General features: G+C 38.7%; 1 protein-coding gene across 1 annotated transcript; it reads right to left on the bottom strand.

Moving 5' to 3' along the window:
• Positions 1-3: 3 nt before the first annotated feature.
• On the bottom strand, positions 4-23,035 carry pxk (PX domain containing serine/threonine kinase). The gene is given in 19 exon segments (XM_036559245.1): positions 4-1,262; positions 1,265-1,329; positions 7,496-7,555; positions 7,877-7,940; positions 8,055-8,141; positions 8,288-8,365; positions 8,984-9,032; positions 9,122-9,200; positions 9,302-9,419; positions 9,772-9,933; positions 10,144-10,245; positions 10,783-10,887; positions 13,004-13,078; positions 13,403-13,476; positions 15,457-15,534; positions 16,843-17,029; positions 17,330-17,377; positions 19,781-19,831; positions 22,715-23,035. Coding segments are annotated over 19 exon segments (1,713 nt in total). The 5' UTR covers positions 22,817-23,035; the 3' UTR covers positions 4-1,133.
• Between the last annotated feature and the right edge of the window lie 6 nt (positions 23,036-23,041).

Below are 23,041 nucleotides of genomic sequence, written 5' to 3'. Positions count from 1 at the left end.
CAGAAAATGCCATGTGTGCTCTCTGTCAAGGATGTGTTAACTTACTTTCACTTAGAAAATCAACAAAACGTCATTTGACTAGGGATGTTCAAACTTCTGCATAAGACTGTAACTGTTTGAAATGTATTAAGTAGCATACTCAATTCACTTTATACATTTTTGAATGGCAGCATTTTAATCTGGAAACGCACCTTTTATGTTGTGACTGTAAACAAACATTTTAGCGGTCCAATATTATGTTTTTTTTTTAAACCAGTGTTCTGTAAAACTTCAGTCACGAAACAGTAGATACGAAAGAAGGCGTTTGTGGGCGGAGCTTACGTCAACTGATTTCAAGTCCTTTACAAAGTCACCAAAGGTGGAAGTATTTGACTCAGATGTTGGTATGTAATCCTGAAAACACATCAGAAGGTTTATATGAGGGTACAGGGACAGGATAATTTGTAATAATATTATATTTATATATAGGCTTGATTGTAACCTTGCATAAAAATTCACACTGTTGCAGACAGGAGAATGAACTATATACAGCTCCTAAATCTGGGAACAAGAATCATACCACTTGTCTCGTATAGGCACAATGGTTAAATGTGGCACAAACCCAAAAGCTATTTTTTTTTCCATTTTTTTCTTTAAAACAAAGCCCTCCCTAAAGAGTATGAATGACTTAAAAAGACATTTGCACAATATTTAAGTAAAACTGTCAAACTTAAAGTCAGCCGGCCAAAGCATTTAAAAAGATGCTTGTGCTTGAAAAAAAAAAAAACGTGTAGCTGCAGTTGTAGGGTGTCTGGTTTGTGGGGGGTCAGTAATATGCATATGATTAACACAAATATGCTGGCCCAATTCTTAAAATCTGACAGCTGGAGTCCAGTTTCCAGGATTAGATTCTGTATAGCAGCACTGTAGACCCCAAATTGATTCCACACAATTACCCACACACTCCAATCTGCAGCTGATTTGGGAAATGAAAAACAGCAACCTTTCAAGCTTTCCACTGCAGTCCTATTTTAAACAATACTGCCAGCTTCTGCACGACTGAAGAAGAGACCTTGGATGCCTTACAGGAGTCAGCCAAGGACGAATTGCACAATAGAAGTTGAACGAAGAGTCGTACAAAAACAGGCCGTCTCTCAGATGTGTGGATTGCTGCGATCGTTGGTCTCTGACTTCTTGAGCCTGCCTTTGCTGAAGGTCTGGATGGAGCTGAGGAGGGCGCTGCGGCCCTCGCCGTTAACGGAAGGCGGGTTGAAGGGAGGGGGGGGCCTGGGACACTCCCTGAAGGTGGAGGAGGTGGAGGTGGCGGTGGAGGAGTTGCTGGCTTAACACCTGTGTTGACCACATAACAAATATTAGTATGACCGGACACAACTGTACTCACAGGTGTTCCACAGGGTTTAAACCCGCTGCCTCAAAGGCAGGAGAACTACAGTACCAGTCAAAAGTTTGGACATGCCTACTCTTAGAAGGGCTTTTGCAAAACTGTGAAATAGCACATGTGGAATTATGCACTAGCTAAAAAAGTATGGAGGTCTGTAGGGATACACAATAAATCATATTTTAATGGTTATTGATATATGAGTTTCCATGAAAAAAAACACATTGTTAAGGGCTGCGATGACGGAACAGTTCAAATTACTTCAAGAACGCAGCGCCAAAGTGACATAATTAGATTTATACAATATAGTGTCAGAAGAACCTCTGTCACAATTTACCTAGTCTCAGTTTGAGCTGATCATAATTATTTTAGCTGACAGCAGTCACTTTCCACAGTCATTCGATTTCTCAGTCATATTATGCTGCAAAGAACAAAATGTGACTTGGGGTGTTTTCACATATAGTTCTTTTCAAATGAACCGAACTGAGTTCTTTTAAAATGAACCTGAAAGTGAACCAACTGCAAATGACCTCAGTTCTTTTTGTGTTCACAATGTAAGTGAACTATGAAGAGGACTCAGTTTTCTTTCTGGTCCTTTGAGATCTCAGACCACTTCTTGTTCAGACCACAACTCCATTAGAACTCAGACCCCCTTCACATCGCTCACAGTCCACAGTGCTCACAAAGTGGGCAGCGTTCTCTGATAGATCTGATCTTTCAGGTGGCCAGAGGAACCACCAGACCTGCCTGCTGCTCCTACTGGCCACACTGAAACAACTGGCCAAAGTGCATCATGCAAAATTGGAAAAATGACCCTGCGTGTCTGCCGCAGTGCTTTCCATTTTTGGTCAGTTTCCTTTTTCTCGAGAGGTAGTCTCAGTTCGTTTTTTTTTGGGGGGTGTTTAGAGGGTCTGAGACCGTTTGTTGTGGTCATACAGTGTTTTCACATATAGTTCGTTTTAAAAGAACCGAACCGAGTTCTGTTAAAGTGAACCTGGAAGGGAACCAACTGCAAGTGACCTCAGTTCTTTTTGTGTTCACAATGTGAGTGAACTCTAAAGAGGACTCAGTTTTCTTTCTGGTCCATTGAGATCTCAGACCACTTCTTGTTCAGACCACAACTCCATTAGAACTCGGACCCCTTTCACAGCACTCACGGTATGCACAGCGCTCGCCAAGTGGGCAGCGTTCTCTGATAAATCCGAGCTATCAGGTGACGAGAAGAACCACCAGACCCGCCCGCGGCTCTCCTATTGGCCGCGCTGAAACGATTGGCCGAAGTCCATTGCGCAAAATTGGAAACACGGCCCTGCGGGTCTGCCGCGGTGGGCTCCGTGTTCGGCTAAATTTTCATTCATTCAGCGTTCAGTGTGAAAGCAGCTGAAAACTGCGCTGCGTGCCCAGCTCGAGCCTTTAACACGGTATAATCACGCGGGCTCTCGCATCTGATCGCTTTAATAAGTCAGCGCTGCTGTCTGTCTCAGATCACGGACAGACTTTATCCTGAGTAGAACCGTATAAATGATCGTTTGTTTGTTTACCTGCTGAAGTGAAGACTGTGGCTGTATGTACGGTGAGCATCGAGGTCTTCACCATAAAGCAAAGCTAAAGCGGACTGGGGCCGTTTTGTTTTCACAATGCACAAATTAATCGAACCACAAAACGAACTACAAACGAACCGAACTGAGACCACCTCGAGAGGTGGTCTCAGTTCGGTTCGTTTTTGGGGCCGTTTAGGGGGGTCTGAGTTCGTTTGGCGTGTTCACATATGCAAAAGAAACCATGACTCAGCGCTGAAACGGCCCAAGTGTGAAAACGCCCATATATGCTCCGAAAACCATTACTCAGCAGTCTGAGTCCACTTTAGACACTGAAACGGCCCAAGTTTGAGAATGTCCTTGGTGCATTTATTAAATATGAATAAAAGAAAGCAGTAAATGCATTCATTGAAACATTATGAGGCTTACGAAAACAAAAAATTCTCACTTCTAAATTTGTCCTCTAATTAATATATGTCTCTGTTATCAGAAGAAAACCTCATATCTCCAAAATGAGAACTTTACAGGTAAAGGAAAAACCGCCAAAGAAACCAGACTTTTTTTCCCAGGTCATTCGGGGGCGCTTCTTTTGGTCCATTCATCATGAAATTAACACACAATATAAAGGGCAACAGGCATTTTCAAATTATGTCAAAAACTGACAAAGTAACACTGCAGGAACACTGACGTGGTGGTGGTGTGCTGTGTCTGATCCACTCGTACCAGTGCAACACACACTAACACCACCACCACGTCAGTGTTACTGCAGTGCTGAGAATGATCCACCACCCAAATAGTACCTGCTCTGTGAGGGTCTGGTGACATGTCCACAGTGTTTCCTGTCCTTCACCCAATGACCGCTGGGATAGGCTCCAGCACCCCCCACAACCCAGAAGGATAAGTGGCTTAGATAATGTGTGTGTGTGCTGGCAGAATTGCTTATATTTTCACTCATGTTCTCACTCTCGCGAAGAACATGTAGCTTTGCTTGACCCTACACATAATTTTGTAATTGTAGACGTTTATCACTGCGCGCAGCTTCGATTCACCAGTACAAAACAGGCAGAAACAGGTAGTGGTGGTGTGGACACTGGGTCATGGAATTTTATTTCTCATAATGTTGTCGAATTAAAATTTAGAAATAAATTCAAACATTGGCATCAAGCTTTGCTATTTACTGTCCTAGAGACAAATTTCAAGCATTTAAGCAGAAAGCTTTAAATTATTATTAACATGATGAAAAACATCAGGCGTGTCCACATTTTTGACTGGTACTGTAACCTCTGTGGACTAAATGCAGCCACATGCCACAGCTAGGCTAAGCAGAGTGGTGCACTTACCATAAAGATGGGCACACGCTACAGGATATTTTTTACATGCTTGAAAAAACAACAAAAAAAAAAAAACAAAGCCTCTCACTAATTACACAAGTGAATACCTCAAACTACAACATAATCTATTCCTCAGCCCTACTTGTGCCTCAGAGGAGCAATTTTCTACCTTGAAAATTTGCCAGCGAGGCAAATTAGGGCTAAAATTGGATCCTGCAGTATGTGCCCAGAATAAGGGGTAACATTTAAGCAGCAACAAAAAGAGACCGCAACAAAAAAGAAAATGTGTCTACAGCTACGGCACTTTTTTTCTTCTATAAAGTGAGCCCTTAGTAATACCAAGCGCCACGTCTTATAACCACATTACTAAACTGTAATCTTAGTGTCCAGATTTAAAATGACTTCATAAATCAAATGCATGAATAAAGTCTTTAATGCAACCTGCAAACTAAAATATCAGATGAATGCTTTGACCCCTAATTAATAATTCACCAAATCACATTTCCAAGTGATACTATGTCAGTTTTGCCACAATTACCAATAGAAATTCCACAGAAACCACAAATAATGTAAATCACAATCCACATGAAACCCAAACATCTGTATAGTGAAGATTCCTGAATATTTAGAATACCTGTATGCCAAAAATAAGCGTGAAAAAGTGAGGAAGGAAAAAAAAGGGAGAAAAATCCAAGGACAGGTCAGCAGGCCATTGCAGATTGTGAAGTTTAAAGTTGCATAAACCTTTCTCAGTAGGCCAGATTTACATATAATGTGATTCAATGATGTATTCCCAGACGGAAACACAACTTCAGGTGATGAATAACTTAACAAAAATTTACTTTGATGTAGTGCTGGGCAACATACTGTCTGTACTGGTGCAGTGCAAATGACGCAATGTGATACTGCATTTCAGTTTTAGTATTATTTCTGACACATAATAAAACTATATTCATGATATAATCCCCTTACAATAGTGGTATCTGTTCTCCAAGCAGCTCGTTTTTAGTTTTTTTTAATTTCTTTGTATGCTTTACTTGTGGTAACTGGGCACTGAACGTTAACTACAGTGTAGTGATGTACTCAATGCTTTATTTTGATTCGAAAGAACAGTTTAAAATCCATGAAAATTAAATAAATAGTACGTTTCCTTTCTGTAATGGTGCTTTCTGTCTGGCTGATGTACAACGTGTACATTTTTTTTGGTGCGATTTTAAGAGATGAACAGAACAACACAGTCTAATCAAAATGAGCTGCGTCAGATTTGCAGTAGGGCCTGACCAAAATAAATATTTTTGGACCGATATTGATTTTAAGGGTCTTAAATTTAAAATTTAATATAATGTTGGCTGGTATATTTTTTATTTATACTTAAGATTCTAATGATTCAAACACGATACATTCTGCCATACAGACATTTTTCCTTTGAATGTTGCTGAATCCTCTGAATTAAGAGGATTTAATTATCATTAAGGAGTCAAAATATAACACTGCTGCACACTGAACTGACTTCATAAGACTGGCAACCTCGCCAAAATCCCCCACAGAAACCAACAGGCTCTGTGTGCAGGAGTGTTAGCTTGGTATTAGCACGTACCAAGCAAACTTCATATTTAGACTTCTTAATGACCTCGTAATTCAGAGCATACAGTGACTTTCGAAGAAGCAATGTACGTAAGACGAAATCTGTCAGGTTTGGAACATATTTGTATATCATAGCGGCCATTTTCTGAAACTCTGTTAATTTTTATCACAGAGAAGTCAATCTTAGACCTGGAGTTCCTAATATGGGCATGAGGCTGACTTCAGAACGATGCACAACTTTTGTGGTTGATTGAGCTGCTCAGTGACAACTTATATACACGATTTTGTGCTAACACGAGGAGATCATGAGTTCGAATCCCTTGAACAAAAAAAGCACTAATTTTTATCTTGTTTATTATTAAGTGCCTCAGTCTGTTCTGACTCCTGGTGACCATATGGACAGTGTTTCTCCAGAATATTCTGTCATCTGTTTGGGTCTTCGGGCTTCTCAATGGCTGGTTCATGATTCCTGTAAATGTATCCATCCATCTTGTTGCTGCTTGTCTTCTTCCTCTTCTCCCTTTAACTCTTCCAAGCTTAATGGTCTTCTCCAATTAACTGGTTATTCTCAGAATATGTCCAAAGTTACCAGCGATATTATTGGCCAATAGCAATCATACTGTAGGTTGTTAATATTGGCCGTTATATCAATCAGGTCCTTGTTTGCAGGAGTGTCCAAAACAAACTGTGTCAACTTTAACATAGAGTAAGGCCCAATCCCATTTCACCCCTTGCCTCTATCACTTAACCCTTAGCACTCCATTTTGCGCCTTCATGCTTGGCGCAGGGTGTCTCGATTTTGTTTGAGATGGAGGAGTAGGGTGAAGTGATAGGGCTAAAAATAAAAAATGGGATTGAGCCTAAGAGTACTGAGGAAACAGTGTCCAATTAACTTTATTAATGCACACTTCAATATCACTTGATACCATGACACCATGCTGAATTTGGAAAATACTGTGATATTGAACTGTATCAATGCTGCCCAGCACTACCTTGATGCCCTTATTGTTGTGGGTACAGTGAGGCAAAAAGCTCACTACTGAGGAAGGGTGCACTGCAACTTTACAACATTAAGAAATTATTATTGAATTACTTTACCCCACACATGTTCAAAATGGTGCATGCTCTACTTTGAAGACAGCGTAGGAGGGGAAAGAGAGGCAGATACACGTTACTGATCATTTTAGAATGAGAGGAATCAAAACACACATGTTGGATGTGGAATATGATATGTTAAATTCAAAGATGATTACAAATCATTTTAGAGCACATTCAACACATTCGAGATTTGATTCATTATGCAGTGAGAAAGAAGCCGTGAATGAAATATCATTTGGGTAACTCTTGCACATCTAAAGTCAATTAAAGATTACCATCAAAGCATTACTTAATGAATCACTGAACATTGGTATTTAACTGTAGATAACATCTAATGCAAATTCTGGCCTACTCAGACCATTTCACCTTTCACCACTAGGGGGATTTTTTTTGAGCCCACTGGCTGTTCAATGGCTTTACCTTCATTTACAGACAGGAGGCTTGAATTAGCAAAAGAAATGTATCTTTTTCAATTACATGATCAAAATAGATGACTGGCGCAATCTTGGTATGAGATTAGATGTATGTATGTTCAGAACAAACATAATTTAGAAAGAGATAAATACCTGGTGCAGGTGGAGGAGTGGGAGAAGAAGGGCAAGTAGGGGGAGAACTTGCTCCTGAACCTGGCAAAAAAACCAACAAAAAAAAACAAAAAAAAAGTTGAAATATAGTTTCTTCATTTTTAAATCATGTTTTTAGAGACACTTGGACCGGTTCACAAGCAGACAGTTTCAATGCACGAATCAGATTCTGAAGTAGAATTCTGCTGCGTTACTTCAGGGATGTTCAATAGTGTAGTGGTGTCTGTATATGTGTCTTTACTTAAAGTACCTACTGATGGGGTTCCCAAAAGTCTGTTTTTCACCAGTCATTTCCCCGATTTAACCAACATCAAGCACCTCTTCTGAAACTATAACAAAATTATAGAATCATTTGCAACCTACCAGAGTTGTTGTTGTATTTCACTGAAAAATCTTCCTCATTTTCATAAGCAGACTGTCTGGATTTCTAAACGAATAAAAACGACAAAATAACTTTTCTCTATTTTGTTCGCCACCATGCATACAGTTTTTTTGTTCATCATCATTATTTGTAAAGCAGCTCAGCCACTATCTTGTCTACCTTTCTAGCCAGGATCTTCCTCCTCTTTTTCTCCTCCTCAGAGCCGTGGTGAGACTGTGCCCGGGTCAGCCTCCTGTGCTGGTGAATCTGCACAGAGGAGACACATTGTGTGTCAGTGTCAGCATCAAGGTAGTGCTATAAAGGTCCAGTGAGCAAAATGCAAATTATATTTGATTATACGTTTTTCCCTCAGCATACAGGGTGCAAGGACAAAAGGAACATAAAACACTTACTGCTCTCTGTTCTTCTTGGAGACGCTTTTCCAAGCACTCTTTGGATGATTTCAAGGCCTCCTTCAATTTGGAGGTTATCTACGTTTTAGGGAGGAAAGCAATACATGTTTACTGATAAGCTGACAGTATTATTCTCACATGATGTGTATATAGATATATACACTACAGTTCACTGGTCCTGTACAACTTTACAAGTTCATATAAGTAAAAATAATCAGTTGGATGCTACTTTTTGTTGTCTAGAGTATCTAAACCTGCATTGTTTAAAATTGTATATAAAATAACAAAAATTATTCCAAACTTCTGATTGAACAGTAGTGTCTTATCGTATGTTTTTTCCTTCTCCAGTTACCATTTTGGAGATACGAGGTTTTGTTCTGACAAAAGCGACATACAAGTCCAGTTATTAGAGTTACAAGTCAGTATCTGGCATAACTATTAAGTCACTCATTTATTATTTATTATTCACTCACTCAATTATTCCAAGTGTTGTTGATAGAATTAAATAAATCTATGAAATGTAGTGCACTGAGAATTATTCTCTAATCAAAGTATTACTAACTTTTATAAAAAAAACCCAAAAAAAACCAAAAAAAACCACTTTTTTTTTACTGTGTTAATGTTTATTGGTATTTTTTTGCATTAATCTAATTTATGCAAGTTCTGCACAAAACACAAACAAGGGTGTAGAATCACCTTGAACTGGGGCTTTTCAGAGTTGAACAGTAGCACATCACTGAACAGTCTGTAAAGAAAAAAAATGACATTTACATTACTTTCTTGTCATCATTACACAACACTGTGAAAAGCTGGAGCAGTGGTGTCACTACTCACGGTGTTTGCAGGAGTTGAGGAACAGTGGGCATTCCTGTTTTACAAGCCTCAGTGGACAGGATGGACTGCAGTACCGAGACTGAAAGAAAAGTGGAACTTTAATTACCATGCTTACAGTACAGTGTTCAGATACTCTTGTGCCAATTAAAAAGATCTGAGTGCATTTTTAAGCCGACTCACCGACTGAGGTGTAGGGAGCAGAGGGATACTGGTCCACAGGTACAGCATCTGGAGGCCTCCCGTACGTCATTTCATACAGCAAGTGTCCAAAGGAGTAGACGTCAATGCTCTCTGTGGTCTGAAAAAATAAGGTCAAATATAATTAGCTCTCAGCCATTTAAATATGTGCTTTTAACAATACTAAAAAAGAAAACTGTCAAATCATTATTTAAGCAAAACCTTTGATGAACATGAAGCTGAGTGTTGAAGATAAATATACCCAAAGCATTAACACAGTTTTATGTTGAAAGTTTTCTTACTTAACTGTAAATCAAACATGTGAAAGTGTCCTAAAACAACAAGAACGGCAAGAAGTCTTAATGCTTGTGACACTAAACATACTTGGGTAACACACTCTAAATGAAAAGAAAATCAACCGTGTAGCCAATAGTGTTGAAGAACTACAGAACGGTAAAAGACCAAGATCTTACGTTAATTTTCCTAAACTGTGTGACGTATGGTCGGTAGTAAGAGGGAAGTCCCAGTAGAGAGTTCTCTATGTCCAGGAGTTTGCACGTATTGTCTTCAATTAGAATATTGGACGCATGGAGATGCCCATATGGAAATCCTTTATCATGAAGGAACTTCAGGGCCTAAATCAACACAGAAAAGAAACATGATCTAACAGGAGTAAAAAATCAAATCAAAAGTTCAGACTAGACTGCAGAAAATACTATGTAGACACTTATGCACCACACCAGGCCATAGTAAAAAAAATATATGAAATTACATTAAATCAGGAGACAATATCACTGTTGCAATAATGTATTTTGTAATGAGTCAGCAATGTTATTTTTCCAGACCTCCAAAATCTGTCTCCCGTAAGTCCTGATTTGCTGGAGTTCCAAACCCTGGATCTTTTTTGGGTTACAGTACTTCTTCAGGAATGACTCCTTTGGCTTGACCTAAAGTATAAGCACAGGAGAAATAGATGAATGGACAGACAGATTGTTTGTTGGATGGATGGATGGATGGATGGATGGATGGATGGATGGATGGGTGGATGGATGGGTGGATGGACGGGTGGATGGACGGATTGACGGACGGATGGATTAACGCATAGATGGATAAACTGATGGATGGATAGATGGATGGATGGATGGACTGACGAATGGATGAATGGCAGGATGAACTGACGGATGGATGGATGGACTGACGGATGGATGGATGGATGAATTGACGGATGGATGAATGGCAGGATGAATTGACGGATGGATGAATGGCAGGATGAATTGACAGATGGATGAATTGATGGATGGATGGATGGATGGATTGATGGACGGATGGATGGACGGATTGACGGACGGATGGATGGACGGATGGATTGATGGATGGATGGATGCGTGTATTGGGTCGATGAACCTTGTCATGGCTCATGCATTTGTTACAAAAACTTCTCTATGAATTTTAAAAAATGCCATATAGAGTTTTATGACACATACCTTGCAAATATGATCCCTAAGCGTGCCTTTCTCGTTGAAGGTTCTGATCACTAAAGCTGAGGACTCACTAGTAAAAGCAAAAGTGACTGGACAGATGTATGGATGCTGTAGTGAAACCAGAAATCAAAAACAAGAGAAAGAAAGAAAGAATCACATCAGTTAACCAGTTAACAACAAAAACACAAACAAACAAGCAGATAATAATAGTAATGGTGAAACATCAAAGGAAAACCTTTATTAGACTAAGGCACAATTGATATAGAAAAAGGCACATGATGTCCAGTAAAGACAGCACGTATGGTTAAAAACGTCTGGACTGTAGAAAAACAAACCAAATCAATACAAGGTTTCACATAATCCTCCTCTTTGTGAGGAGGACGGCATGGCTGGATGCTTTGCATCTGCATGATTATCACACAGTCATGTGGTCTAGATTCACCCTGTTTTTCTCACATCATTAGCAGCTGCGCTAAGAGACTTAACAGAGGGAGACTAAGTGGAGGCTGTGAACATTTATCTAGAAGGTACTACAGCATAACACAAAGGCAAACTATGGCTTAATGTAAGAAATAGTTTGAAGAGACCAGCTTAGTTTTACAGATTCAGATATCTGATAGATCAATCATGCAACAAGCAGCACAAACTGTGGCTGGTCAAGTCAGATGTGCAATAACTGTGGACTGTATTCCACCAGCAGAGATTACAGTAAGGATGGAGGTATTTAAAGCTCCTCTTAGTTTGACAAAAACTCAAATGAAGAATAGACAATAGACAATAAACAATCAACAAAGAAAATCAACCGAGACATGTTTGGTATCTCAAGTTGGCTTCTTCAGTTTTACAAAGCAAATTTAACTAACAAGTAATGGAAGCTTATACCCCACCAAATAGCACCTCACCAAACGCATGCCTAAATCATCACACCATCAAACAGTGCCTATTTGTAAAGCAAACTCTAATAGACTTGCTTATGATAGTTTCTCAAAAGGTTCTGGCCCAAAACATATTCTTAAAATCCATTTATAGTGAAGTGAGACATGCAAGGTGTTGTAGGGCAAAATAGTGCCCAAAACACATATTTTTGTCCAAATTTGTGACTATTTTAACACATATACATATATATATATATATATACATATATATATATATATATATATACATATATATATATATATATATATATTTATATATATATATATATATATGTGTGTGTGTGTGTGTGTGTGTGTGTGTGTGTCTGTGGAGGAAATCCTCATGGGGTTTGGCTGACCTCTTGTAATGTATACATATATAGACTTAACCAAGGTGTTACATAGAAGCATCTGGTTCAGGGGTCAGCAACCCAAATGTTAAGAAGAGCTGTCTTGTCCTTTCAGCAAAAATCAATCTACCTTGGAAGCCACAATATTTTATGTCCATTTTACCATCTTGGCTGTAAATATGTCTCAGTTTGTGCTAATGTACTAGTATAGGGTAAAAAAAAATATAACTTTGCTCTGCTTTAAGCTTTAGCTCAGCTATAGCCGCTTTTCTCGCATCTCGAGCAGGAAAAAAGCGGAATAGTTTCTTTTAAAAACATCTCTCAGCATGTGATTTTTTTTATGAGGCTGAAGTCAGCTTCTCATTCGCCAGCTTTGTGTTCGAATGCTGCACCATTTAAGGTGGAACATGAAAACTTGAACGAGAAGCTGGCGAATGAGAAGCGACTTCAGCTTTGTGACTTTTTAGTGTTTGACAGTTTCTCGCTGAAGGAAACCAGCTCAGTGTTTACAAATGCAAATAAGTCCATTCGTCTCCAAATTATCAATGTTCGTCTTGAATCGCTCTTTTTGCTTGTTTATTAGCTACTAGCTAGGCGAGATTGTTGTCTGTGTTGCTAAGGTGACCAGCAGTCTGCGCGCTGATCTTCAGGGTTAAAGGATGAAGTCGCAGTTATACATTTAGCGTATACTTTAGCGTTTAAGACTATTTATTGTTAAACTGTGTTTGAACGATCAGCAGAGCTTTATTTTACTGCAAAGGAGGATTATTTTATTTTTTATTTAAAAAGAGTCGCATGCTGCCGACCCCTGACCTGGGCCAACCACAGCTGTGGTGAACACAAGACAGGCTCACAAATACAGACTGAACAGCTTTCTTATCCCACATCTGTACACTTTAATGAGAAGATTTTATAGACACTAAAACTAGAACTAAAAAAATCCAAAAAAGTGAGACTTACAGCCAAAGAAGGAAGCAGCTTCACTGTGGACTGAAGATCTTTATCTGACAGAAACTTATCAGGACCCAAATCAACCTGAAATCAGAGAAAGAAACAGAACAATAACAACCTGGACATTAGATGAAAGCATGCTTAATCAGACTTCTCAAATGGCTGCTAACTTTAGAGCATTCAAATGAACAGAACTAGGAGGAAATAGCATGTTAACTAAGTACTTCTTTAATATTCCCTAATAGTGTTGCATTTTGTGTAATTAACCTCAGGAGGTGTTTGCTAAATCGAAGTTATGCAACAAGGAGAATTAAGCAATGCAGGGTCAAAGTACAGGATTACACTGAGCTTACAGAAAGTGTGGCACCACAATTATAAGTGCATGTTTGAGGTGAAAACACAACTCACCCAACTTAAGACTTGTCGCTCCTTAGGCTGCTCTTTGTTTTTGACTAAGAAGTACCGCTTTCGTAATCTCCAGCCTGTGTAAAGAATAGACAGTTTTATTTAATCCCTCTTCTCTGTCAAATTTGGTAAAGCTTTATCATTATAATCCTCCTGCAGTGATAAGGCAGATTGATGGAAAAATTATACTGTAATAATAGATAGAAGAAATGAGACTAAGGCATGATTCTGGGTTAAACAATGTTTATATAACGAATAGTTCCACTTCTAAATTCTGATTGGTTGAGGCTTTATCCATATAAAACACTCAATATACACACACCTATGACCACCTTACATCAACTGAATTCTGTATGTATGTGCCATGTCATTAATAACCATTGTGGTAAATAATGTATACTGATTGACTGGACCAAGTCATGAAGTAAACAGCTTAAAACCACTTAAAGGTACTCAACCGGAAGCTGACAACTTATTTTCTAGAACCTAGAACTAGGCTGATCAACTCAGCAGACAGCTAAGAAGTGAACAGACTCCTTCATTAACAATTCAGAGCGTTAGGCTCTGAATTGAAGTATTTACTGAAGAATTCGCTGTAACATAACACTAGTAACCCATAGGTGCTAGCAGAAATGACTGAAACGGTAGTAATTTGAAGCAAAAGCTATTTATAAAAGGTCTTCTGGATTAACCACTGCCATATTTTGACATGCGTGGCTGGTGTATTTATTATATGACAAATTTAAACATTCACGAAATCACTGCAATATAGTGTGATGGGTGACTAACAACACCCCTTACCTGTGAACATCACTAACTCATAGCCTCTGATGGCCTTGTTGCTTTTAAAAACACAGTTAAACTAGTTTCAAAAATCAAATGATGGTCCATTTAGGCTTATATGAAAGAAGTATGGATGGTGTTCTTACAAATTAAACAACAACAAACATACAGGCTCAAGTCTTTGCCTGCAAGAATCCTAGCTTGATGAAAAGAAACTAGTGTAATGTTTATGTGGACAGAACACAAAGCAGTCCTTTTCTTATACATCATACAGTGTTACTGCCAACATAAGGAGTCTGCATTAAATGTACACTGCTTATATGTTGCCTGCATATTGCCATGGTTACTGCCAAAATAGAGCATATGTCTGAGGTTATATGTATAACGTCTATAGGATCACTGGCCACACCAACTTTTATGAGCTCCACTTACCTTATAGGTTTACTATACAGGTGTAGAATTTTAAAAACTGCAATTAAACATCTGTTGCAGTATAAATTATCAGCCTCCTTCACCCTGTTTATTATTAGTCAGTTTCAGTGGTTTTACATGCATTAGTGTTACTGCCAAGTTGATAGTGGTCTGCCAGCGGCTATGTGGTCAGAAACTGACCATTAATGAAGGGTCAGAGGATGGCTAACACTAACTGTACATGAATAGATGGACTACAGTTTTTACTGTACACCATCAAGATAGATGTTTCTAATAAAGTGGCCAGTGAGTGTATGCTGTATTAAAACATATTGCTTAGATATCTGCATGGAAGAATTCCACTTTAGCTGTACTCGTGCACCAATTACAGCAATAAACCTGAAGCCTTGACCCACTAACAACAACCTCTATTCACACGCGTTATTTAAATTTTAATAATGACTTCCTTGAAAAATTAATTTTTTACAAATGTGTGCAATAAATGCACATGAACAGTGACAAACATATGTACGCAATTTTAAAGTGAACTACAGATAAGGGTTTTAAACAAAACATACACGTTCCCCAGACAAATTACAACCACAAAGCATACCAAAACAAAGCCAATGTAAACCATTAGCTGCCATACAAGTGCTACTGGTTATACTGCCCTAGCCACCTGGTCACTTTCTAACTGTGCAGGACCACAAAGAATTTCCTTCTAGGAACAAACACTGCATATCTTATGCTTGTAACTCAGTAACAACCCAGTAAATGCCCTGGTGCTGTTGATGAATCATGGTTGCACGTGCACTAATTTAAAATGGTTTACTGACCCCAGTAGATGATCAACTTTTACTTACCTATGTCTTTTAATGGTTCCACCACTTCCCACTTTGGGTCAGATCTGAAGAACATGGACACTTGCTGTAAGGCGATTTCTGCAGATAAAAAGTTACGGTAGTTAGAGAAACAAAACATTACTGTGGCACAACATGTTTTCAGCATATCTGCATTTTACTTTTTCCCTTTGAGATCCACATATATCGTTTGTGTGATTTCATGTACTAAAATGGTCTTAAATCATTTTACATCACAATTTTCCAACCTCTCTTGATCCCTTAGAATAAAACAGGCTGTTTTGTTACTGTGCCTTTAAAACTGATTTTGAACAAATGATCTCTGTTCTGACAGCTGCCCTGTATTGTGCCTCGTTGAAAAAGCAGTCTGGGCTAAAACATTCCTTACAACTTCAGTGTAAATGGGTGGAGCTAGGCTAAATAGGCAGATATATGTAAATGAGTTGGTTCTGTTAATATCACAGAAACAATGAAGTCAAAACGGGCGTTTTCTACTAAAGTTCTCCACTGTACTAGTAACAGAATCTCTTTACTCAAACTCTATACACCATCAATTATTCAAAAACATGCATTCAGTAATAACATGCATTAATGTTGGTTACAAATTCTCAATTCTCTTATGTAGAACATTGCAAAACATAAAACACTACGGTCTAAATGAAAATAAGGGAACAATTACAAACAGACAAAAAGGAGTCACAAAACTCAAGTTATAAACCAAACGACTACTTTTCAAAATCCAAATTTAAAAATACCTATAGAGCTTGTATACGCACATAAGCTGTAGTTGTTCTCTGTAGCATTAACCTGAAATTGCTAATTCATGTCCCTGGTTATATTTAGCATGATTCATCATATAATACAAGACAAAACCCTTGTTTTCCTGTCATGACGGTGAACCAGCGGGCGGGAAAAAAATTTTAATCAATAATAACGTGTCACTACTCCACCATCCCCACCCAGCACTGAGAGAAAATGCTCAGCTAGCTCAGAGACCAGTGTTTAACTTGGAAATACGTTGCACTGTGCTACGATTTCCCATTTAATGTCTGATTTCCCTAAAAAACAGAAGATGTTTTTTCGAGGTGGGCAAAAGTCCTTATTTTCTGAGGGAAGACTAGGGGAAAAGAAGAATTTTTGTTTTTTTTAAATAGTATGATTTGATGAATCGTGCTAAATATGAACAGGAACATTAACTAGTCAGATAAAAAGGTCCAGGTTGACTTTGTCATCTTACACATTTAGTTTAAGGAATCAATAAACTTGGTCCTGCCATTTTTCTTCTATCGTCCTATTATGTCCCTTTTTCCTGAACTACTTTCCCAAAATTAGTCTACAGAAGTAAGACCCCCATCCAAACCCTTGTGCCCTTAATCTGACTCCACATACCTGTGTAGTTTGCAGAATAATTGTTGGTGTCAAGGAACTTTTTGACCAGCTCGCAGCTGGAGAGGATGTGGTGCTGGGTGAGGAAGTTGAGATAGGCCTGAAGACCTTTCTGCCGCTCCGCTATGAACTCTCTGTCCATGTTCCCTATTAACTTCTTGGGAGGAAGGGGCAAGTTGAGGCCAGAGATCTGACGCAAGAAGACCGGCAGAGAACCAGTGAGTGGGCGGGACAGACAGGCAGTGAAAAGCAGAGGAAAAGAAAGAAAGAACGAAAAAGAAACAATGTGCCTGTAATCACTTTTACTGGAAAGTTTTACTGGAGAGTTCCAGGATTAAGCGGGAAACGTGTTTGTGAGGAGTCAGCAACACACATCCTGATTTGTGCTGAAAACACAGCATTACTACAGACAACTTCAGTGGAAATTCCAGTCATGTTTTCATGTACAGTGTGTTTCGTTATGTGGCAGGAATTCACACATTTTACTCACCAACAAGCTGTTGTTAAGCATGTCGAAATCACTGTATCTCCTGATGACCTAGAAGTATTAGAGAACAAAAAGCCTTAAGTCATCAACCGTTTACGAGTTCTCATGGTGGTGAACTGGGTCACATGTTAGTTTTCACAGATTCAAATCTAATTTTTCTCTCCCACAAATAAGAACATATATATCTAGGAATAAGACAAAATGTTGAAAAATTAAAGGTTTCAACTATCTAGTTCAGGGCTGCCCAAAGTGTGGCCCGCAGGTTGGCCCATTAGGACTTTTGGTTTTCAATATTTTTATACTTTATATTCACATATTCAATTCTTATTTCAATTTTAAAGCTGCATTTTTAAAATATTTTAGTAACAAATTACAGTGTAATGTGGCACACAAATTATATAATCATCTGATCGCAATTATTTGAGCTGATCACATTTAAACTGAGCTCAATTATTTTCCACAAACAGAACGAAAACTGAGTGCACTTTCATGAGCTATATTGAGGCGAATACATAATAAAAGAAAACGACAAATGTATTTATCCAGACAGATCATGGGTGGTACGAAAACAACAAAAGCTCAGATGCCACAACACCTTTAGAGGTCAGCGGTGAGTAACAAGCTAGAAAGTAAAATAGCTAGTCAGCCAGTTTGGCCACTTTAGACACATACCTTAAATAGGAACTGCACTGATTTCTCAAAATTTCTGCATAATTTCGTCATTATGATGTAAACAAATTCTTTCAAAGTGGTTTGAAGTGAAATACTATTCTAGAGAGATTTACAGTGTCAGAATTGTTCTCAGCAGCATTGATAGGAACCAGACATCCTAACCATTTAATGCCTTTAAAAGATCCCTCACAGAAAGATAGTGGACAAAATGGTGATAAACATGCTGCCTGATGTCTGAGACATTGTTTTACAATGTATTTGAAAAGGTTTTGGTTTCTAAAATACGTTCATGGTGGAGGGTACATGCAGGATGTTGTGAGGCAGCAAGTTAGTAAGTTTCTCTAGAATGCATCACTACATATTAAACCACTCAGTCATCTCAATGACTGCGTTTACATGCACTCAATAATTTGATCATAATCAGATTTTTGCAGTTATCTGATTATTCAAATGATCATATAAACAGCTCACTCCAATTTCTTAGGTCAGAGTATGGTCTAGAAATCAGATTAAGAAATAGGATAAAGAGAGCTGGATTATAGCTCGGTAATCAGATTTCTCAGTGAATGTGAACTCTTACTCTGATTTCTTTCAGAGTTCTCAGTCCACGCATGGGTGAAATCAGACTGCGGCCCAGAAATAAGCAAGCAGCGTTGACGCAAACGCAGCAAAATACTTTTGGAGTGATGCTGAAACCAAACACATGCTTGACGTGATGAAGGATTCTCCATCTTCTAGATAATGTATGTTCCTATTTTCAGGTAAAGTGCGTTTTTTTTTTTTTTAAAAGCCGCGGCATCAAGTTTGAGTTTTACATTACGTTCGCATCACATCGTCTTCTGTGAGTTTATTGGCTGGTTGCAAAACAGAAATCTGATTACTGTCTGACTTATGTAGACCCAGAGTTTCCCCATTATCTGATTACCCAAGCGCATGTAAACGCGTTAATCAGATTACTGACGAAATCAGATTTTTTGCGGATTATTAAGTGCTTGTACACACTCAATGATTAGCCACAATTTTTGAGATCAATTAATCTAAAATGTCATTTTAAAACCTGCCAAACTTCTATCGACTATCTATTGTTTTGTCTTTTAGCTTTTAGTCCACCACAAGCACTGCACTTTGGCCTCCCCATGGCAAAAAGTTTGGGCACCCCTGACCAAGTTACACACTGGGTTATTCTTTGGTTCAGAGCAAATAGCTATTACACTAAAAGACCTTTAGGTTTCCAAACAAGGAACTGCATCTTTGGTTTGAATTAGCTAATGTCTTCAGCCCATAAGCACTGTTGGTTAAGCCACCTCACATCCTTTTTACTGTAAGCTCTGCAGCTTCGGACAAACTTAGCAAAATGGAAACCTGCTTATGTGTACAGCAACATCACAGACAGCATATCAGCACAGAACACACAACAGAAATAACCAGGTGCAACTCTCTTTCAAGAGTTGATGTTTATGCATGAAATGAATGAACAGATTTAAGATTTCAATGCACATGCTCACTTGGGCTGAGTTTGGATTGTGAAACAGACTTCACTATGAAAGCCTTGAACATGTGGAGTAAAACTGCTAACCGATATGACTCCATTTACCTTTTTTATTAATAAATTGCCCATTTTTGAAAGACAGAAGTGATTAGTCTTGTATAACATATGCACCCTGAATCAGAAGAGGTTTGCAGGATCTCCAGTTCATTAAGCCTCCAGCTGCAGAGCTCAAAAGGAGAAGGATGTGCGTTGTACGTTTGACTAGATTCAGCTGATCCAAAACAAAAACTTACTGTCCAGCTGTTTTCTGATGAGACTCCCCTCTGGACACGAATGATGTATTCCTGGTGATAAAAAAAGCAGCCTATTAAAATCTCTGAGAACAAACACTCCACAACATGAGTTTGAGTTTATTAATGAATGACAATAATACGTCACAAGACTGTACGCTAGTGTATGGCTCTTTATGACAGGTAGTTGACCACAGTCAAGCTCTGCCACTTTTTAGACTTACAGACAGGTTTATTTACTGTGCTGACATACTTGGTTTATTCATGCTGGAATTACAACAGGAGAATAAACAGGGTTAAAAAAGAGGTCCAAAGTCCAGATATAATATGGCCCCCAGTGTGCCAGGCCTTTGCTTAGGCTATAATTTACAGCATTAACCCATTACGTCAATCTGTATACTGCTTAGAGATGACCTGGGTCAGTGAGTATAAAGAGACAATGCTGGATTAGATATTGGAAAGAAAACTTATTGAATCTGATCCAAACCTGTAACAAATCAATCCTGAAACAGCACTCATTCACACTTTGTTGATGTTAGCTATGTAGTTCTTCCTGTGGGGTAGATCATTTAAGTAGCTTCAGCAGGCTGGCCTGCTTTTAAAGGCTCATCTAAAAGGAGAATTCCACCAAATTCTCAAAATTTAATTTTGTAATTAAACTGTACACAGTCAGCCAGAGCGGTTTGATGTGAAATGGTTCACTGTAAAGACTCAGAGACTCTTTATTGACTCAGTGGTGTTGATAGGAACCTGCGGTCGTGATATCTACAGCACAAATATAGCTTTTTTTTTACTATCCCAAACCACCTGTGGAGCTACTACTATCTTCTGAGTTTTATGCTGATAATGGTAAAATAGTGGTAAACATTAAAAAAAACACATTTTAGGGGACTATTTTGTATCACATTGCCCTGCATGTGCCTCCCCACCACAAATGCATTTGAAAGTATTTAAGTAAAAATAATAAAAACAAATAAAAAAACTTTTTAAGCCAAAACCAAAACCTCAAACCTATCAAAAAGCAAAGCGTCAGGCATCAGATATTCGTTACAAGTTCTGTGAGATGTCTGGTTCCCATCACCACCTGTGAACAATTCTAGCTTGGGCCTGTTTACACCTCCAGATCAAGAGAACTCTAGTCAAGTGAACTTCGAATGAGATCAGATAACTGAAAACATAAATTGATGCAAGGTGTAAACAGGGTCTTAGTTTACATCTTAATGAATCAGTTATGCAGAAATTTTGAAAGTTTTGGTGGAATTTCTCTTTAAGGGAAATTCTTCACAAATAGAGCTTAGCAGCTTTTAGAGAAACAAGATCAGATTTGCTTCAGTATTGGTTGATGCTCAAAATTTCAATATAGGTGTCGACTTAGGAAAAGAAAGAGTTTAGTTGTTTACTATCACTTTAGAATCACTGGCTCTCTTCACACACTATTGAAGCTCTTCTGCCACAGCAAAACTACAACATACACTATAAAAAAACATTAAATTAAGGACAACTCTGACACTGAAGAACACAAAGTTTAGTTGAAACCAGGCAACAGTTCCCTGGTTCATTCTGAGGCGTTGGCATTTCACAAACAACCATGGTGCTGACAGAAAACATAGGGAGGCTTGTCATTGTAATTTTACAGAGCTGTTTGCAGTCAACAAGAGAGCAGCTGTGTTGCTGTCTGAGTGGCTATGGAAATGCTGGAAAAAATAAATGTGCAGGCAAAGGGGAAAATGCAGGTCACGTTGACAATTAAGGTTAAAGGGAAACTCCACAGATTTTTCAAAAATTTCTGCATGTTTTAATGGTTAAGATGTCATTCAGAGTGGTTTGGTGCGAAATGCTCCGCAAATACTCCTGGAGAAACGCACTAATTCAGAATTATTCACAGGGGTGGTGATAGGAACCAGAAAGTTATTACATGAAATGGTTAAATACACTGCCTGCTGTCTGAGACACTGTTACAGTTTGGGCCTAAAACATAATGTAACTGATTTGTGTTAATCTATTTATGGTGAAGGGCTACATGAAGGGTGTCCTACAGCAAAATAAAAAAAATCCCCTATGGCAAAATAAAAATCCCCAAAGAAAAATTACCACTATTTTATCATCATCATCATTATAAAACTCAGAAGACACGTGTAGGTTCACTGGTGGTTTTGGATTGTGACCCCTGGTTCCTATCACCACCACTGTAAAGAAATCTGAGTCTGTATTTTCTCTACAATGAAGCGTTCCACACCAAACCACTATGAATGAGTGTGTTTACATCTCAACCACTGAATTATACAGACTTTTCCCTTTCCAGCTCCAGAAGAAAATCTGTTCAGTCTTAGTAGCCAAGTTAAATTAAAAATCACTAGCCTCGGTGGGTTTTTAAGGAGACGTGTCAGTTTATTTTCAACATAAAATAAGAGTGTTCAAGTTTTAATCACACCAGCAACACTAGGTTAACTACGTTACTGCTGAGGACGACTAACAAATTTAGCTGAAACGAACCTTATTTACTTACTTAACGTTAGCGTGCTGTTGCTAAGCCTGGCCAGCTATTGATTTTACTAACAAATGTTGACCAGCCGGTTAGCTAAGCTACATAGCTACGTATATTTTGTATTTTAAGTATATAAATAATTAGCAACTTAGCCTGTATGTGTTAAAGTCGTCTGGTTGTAACGTTATGTTGTTAGCTAGTTACCTAAGCGAGTTAGCTTGTTTGTTAGCTGCCTATATGACATTCACATGATCCAGCTGGCTAGTTAACCTAGCAGTATGATAGCTGAATGTGGAAGCGGTTATTTAGATGAATAACCAGACACATTTTGAGACAATTTGCTCTCTGACTGAGATGAAAAGATACTCAGAGATGTAAGTATAATATCTGGCTAATGTTTTCACTCTCAGGTCGGCGTAACAAGCCGCTGTCCGCGAAAATTTCCGAGTTACCGTGTGGGACTGGAGGCTCTGGCTGGTTTCTATCACCGCCGTCAGGGGGACCGTGTCGTCCAGCAGCAGCTTCCCGGCGGACGGTTTCTCCATGAAAGCCATTTCTGGGAATATCTGTTGTAACAGCGGACGCGTCAGTAGCTCCCGATGTCTCGTACCAAAAATATGCGGCGAGGAAAAGCAAGTCCTTCAGCTGAAAAGCTGTTTATTTGTCATTGTGGCGGAGGGAGGGTGAGAGAGCTTGACAGAAGCTTCTTCCTCTGAGCGGCTCATCAGCGGCGGTGCCGCTCTGATCCCGCCTCCGACCGACCGACTGCCTGAGGGACG

Source organism: Colossoma macropomum, unplaced genomic scaffold (assembly GCF_904425465.1).
Source record: "Colossoma macropomum unplaced genomic scaffold, Colossoma_macropomum, whole genome shotgun sequence".
Lineage (NCBI taxonomy): Eukaryota > Metazoa > Chordata > Actinopteri > Characiformes > Serrasalmidae > Colossoma > Colossoma macropomum.
The sequence above is the reverse complement of the archived record's forward strand: the minus strand, read 5'-3'. Positions and strand labels throughout refer to the sequence as shown.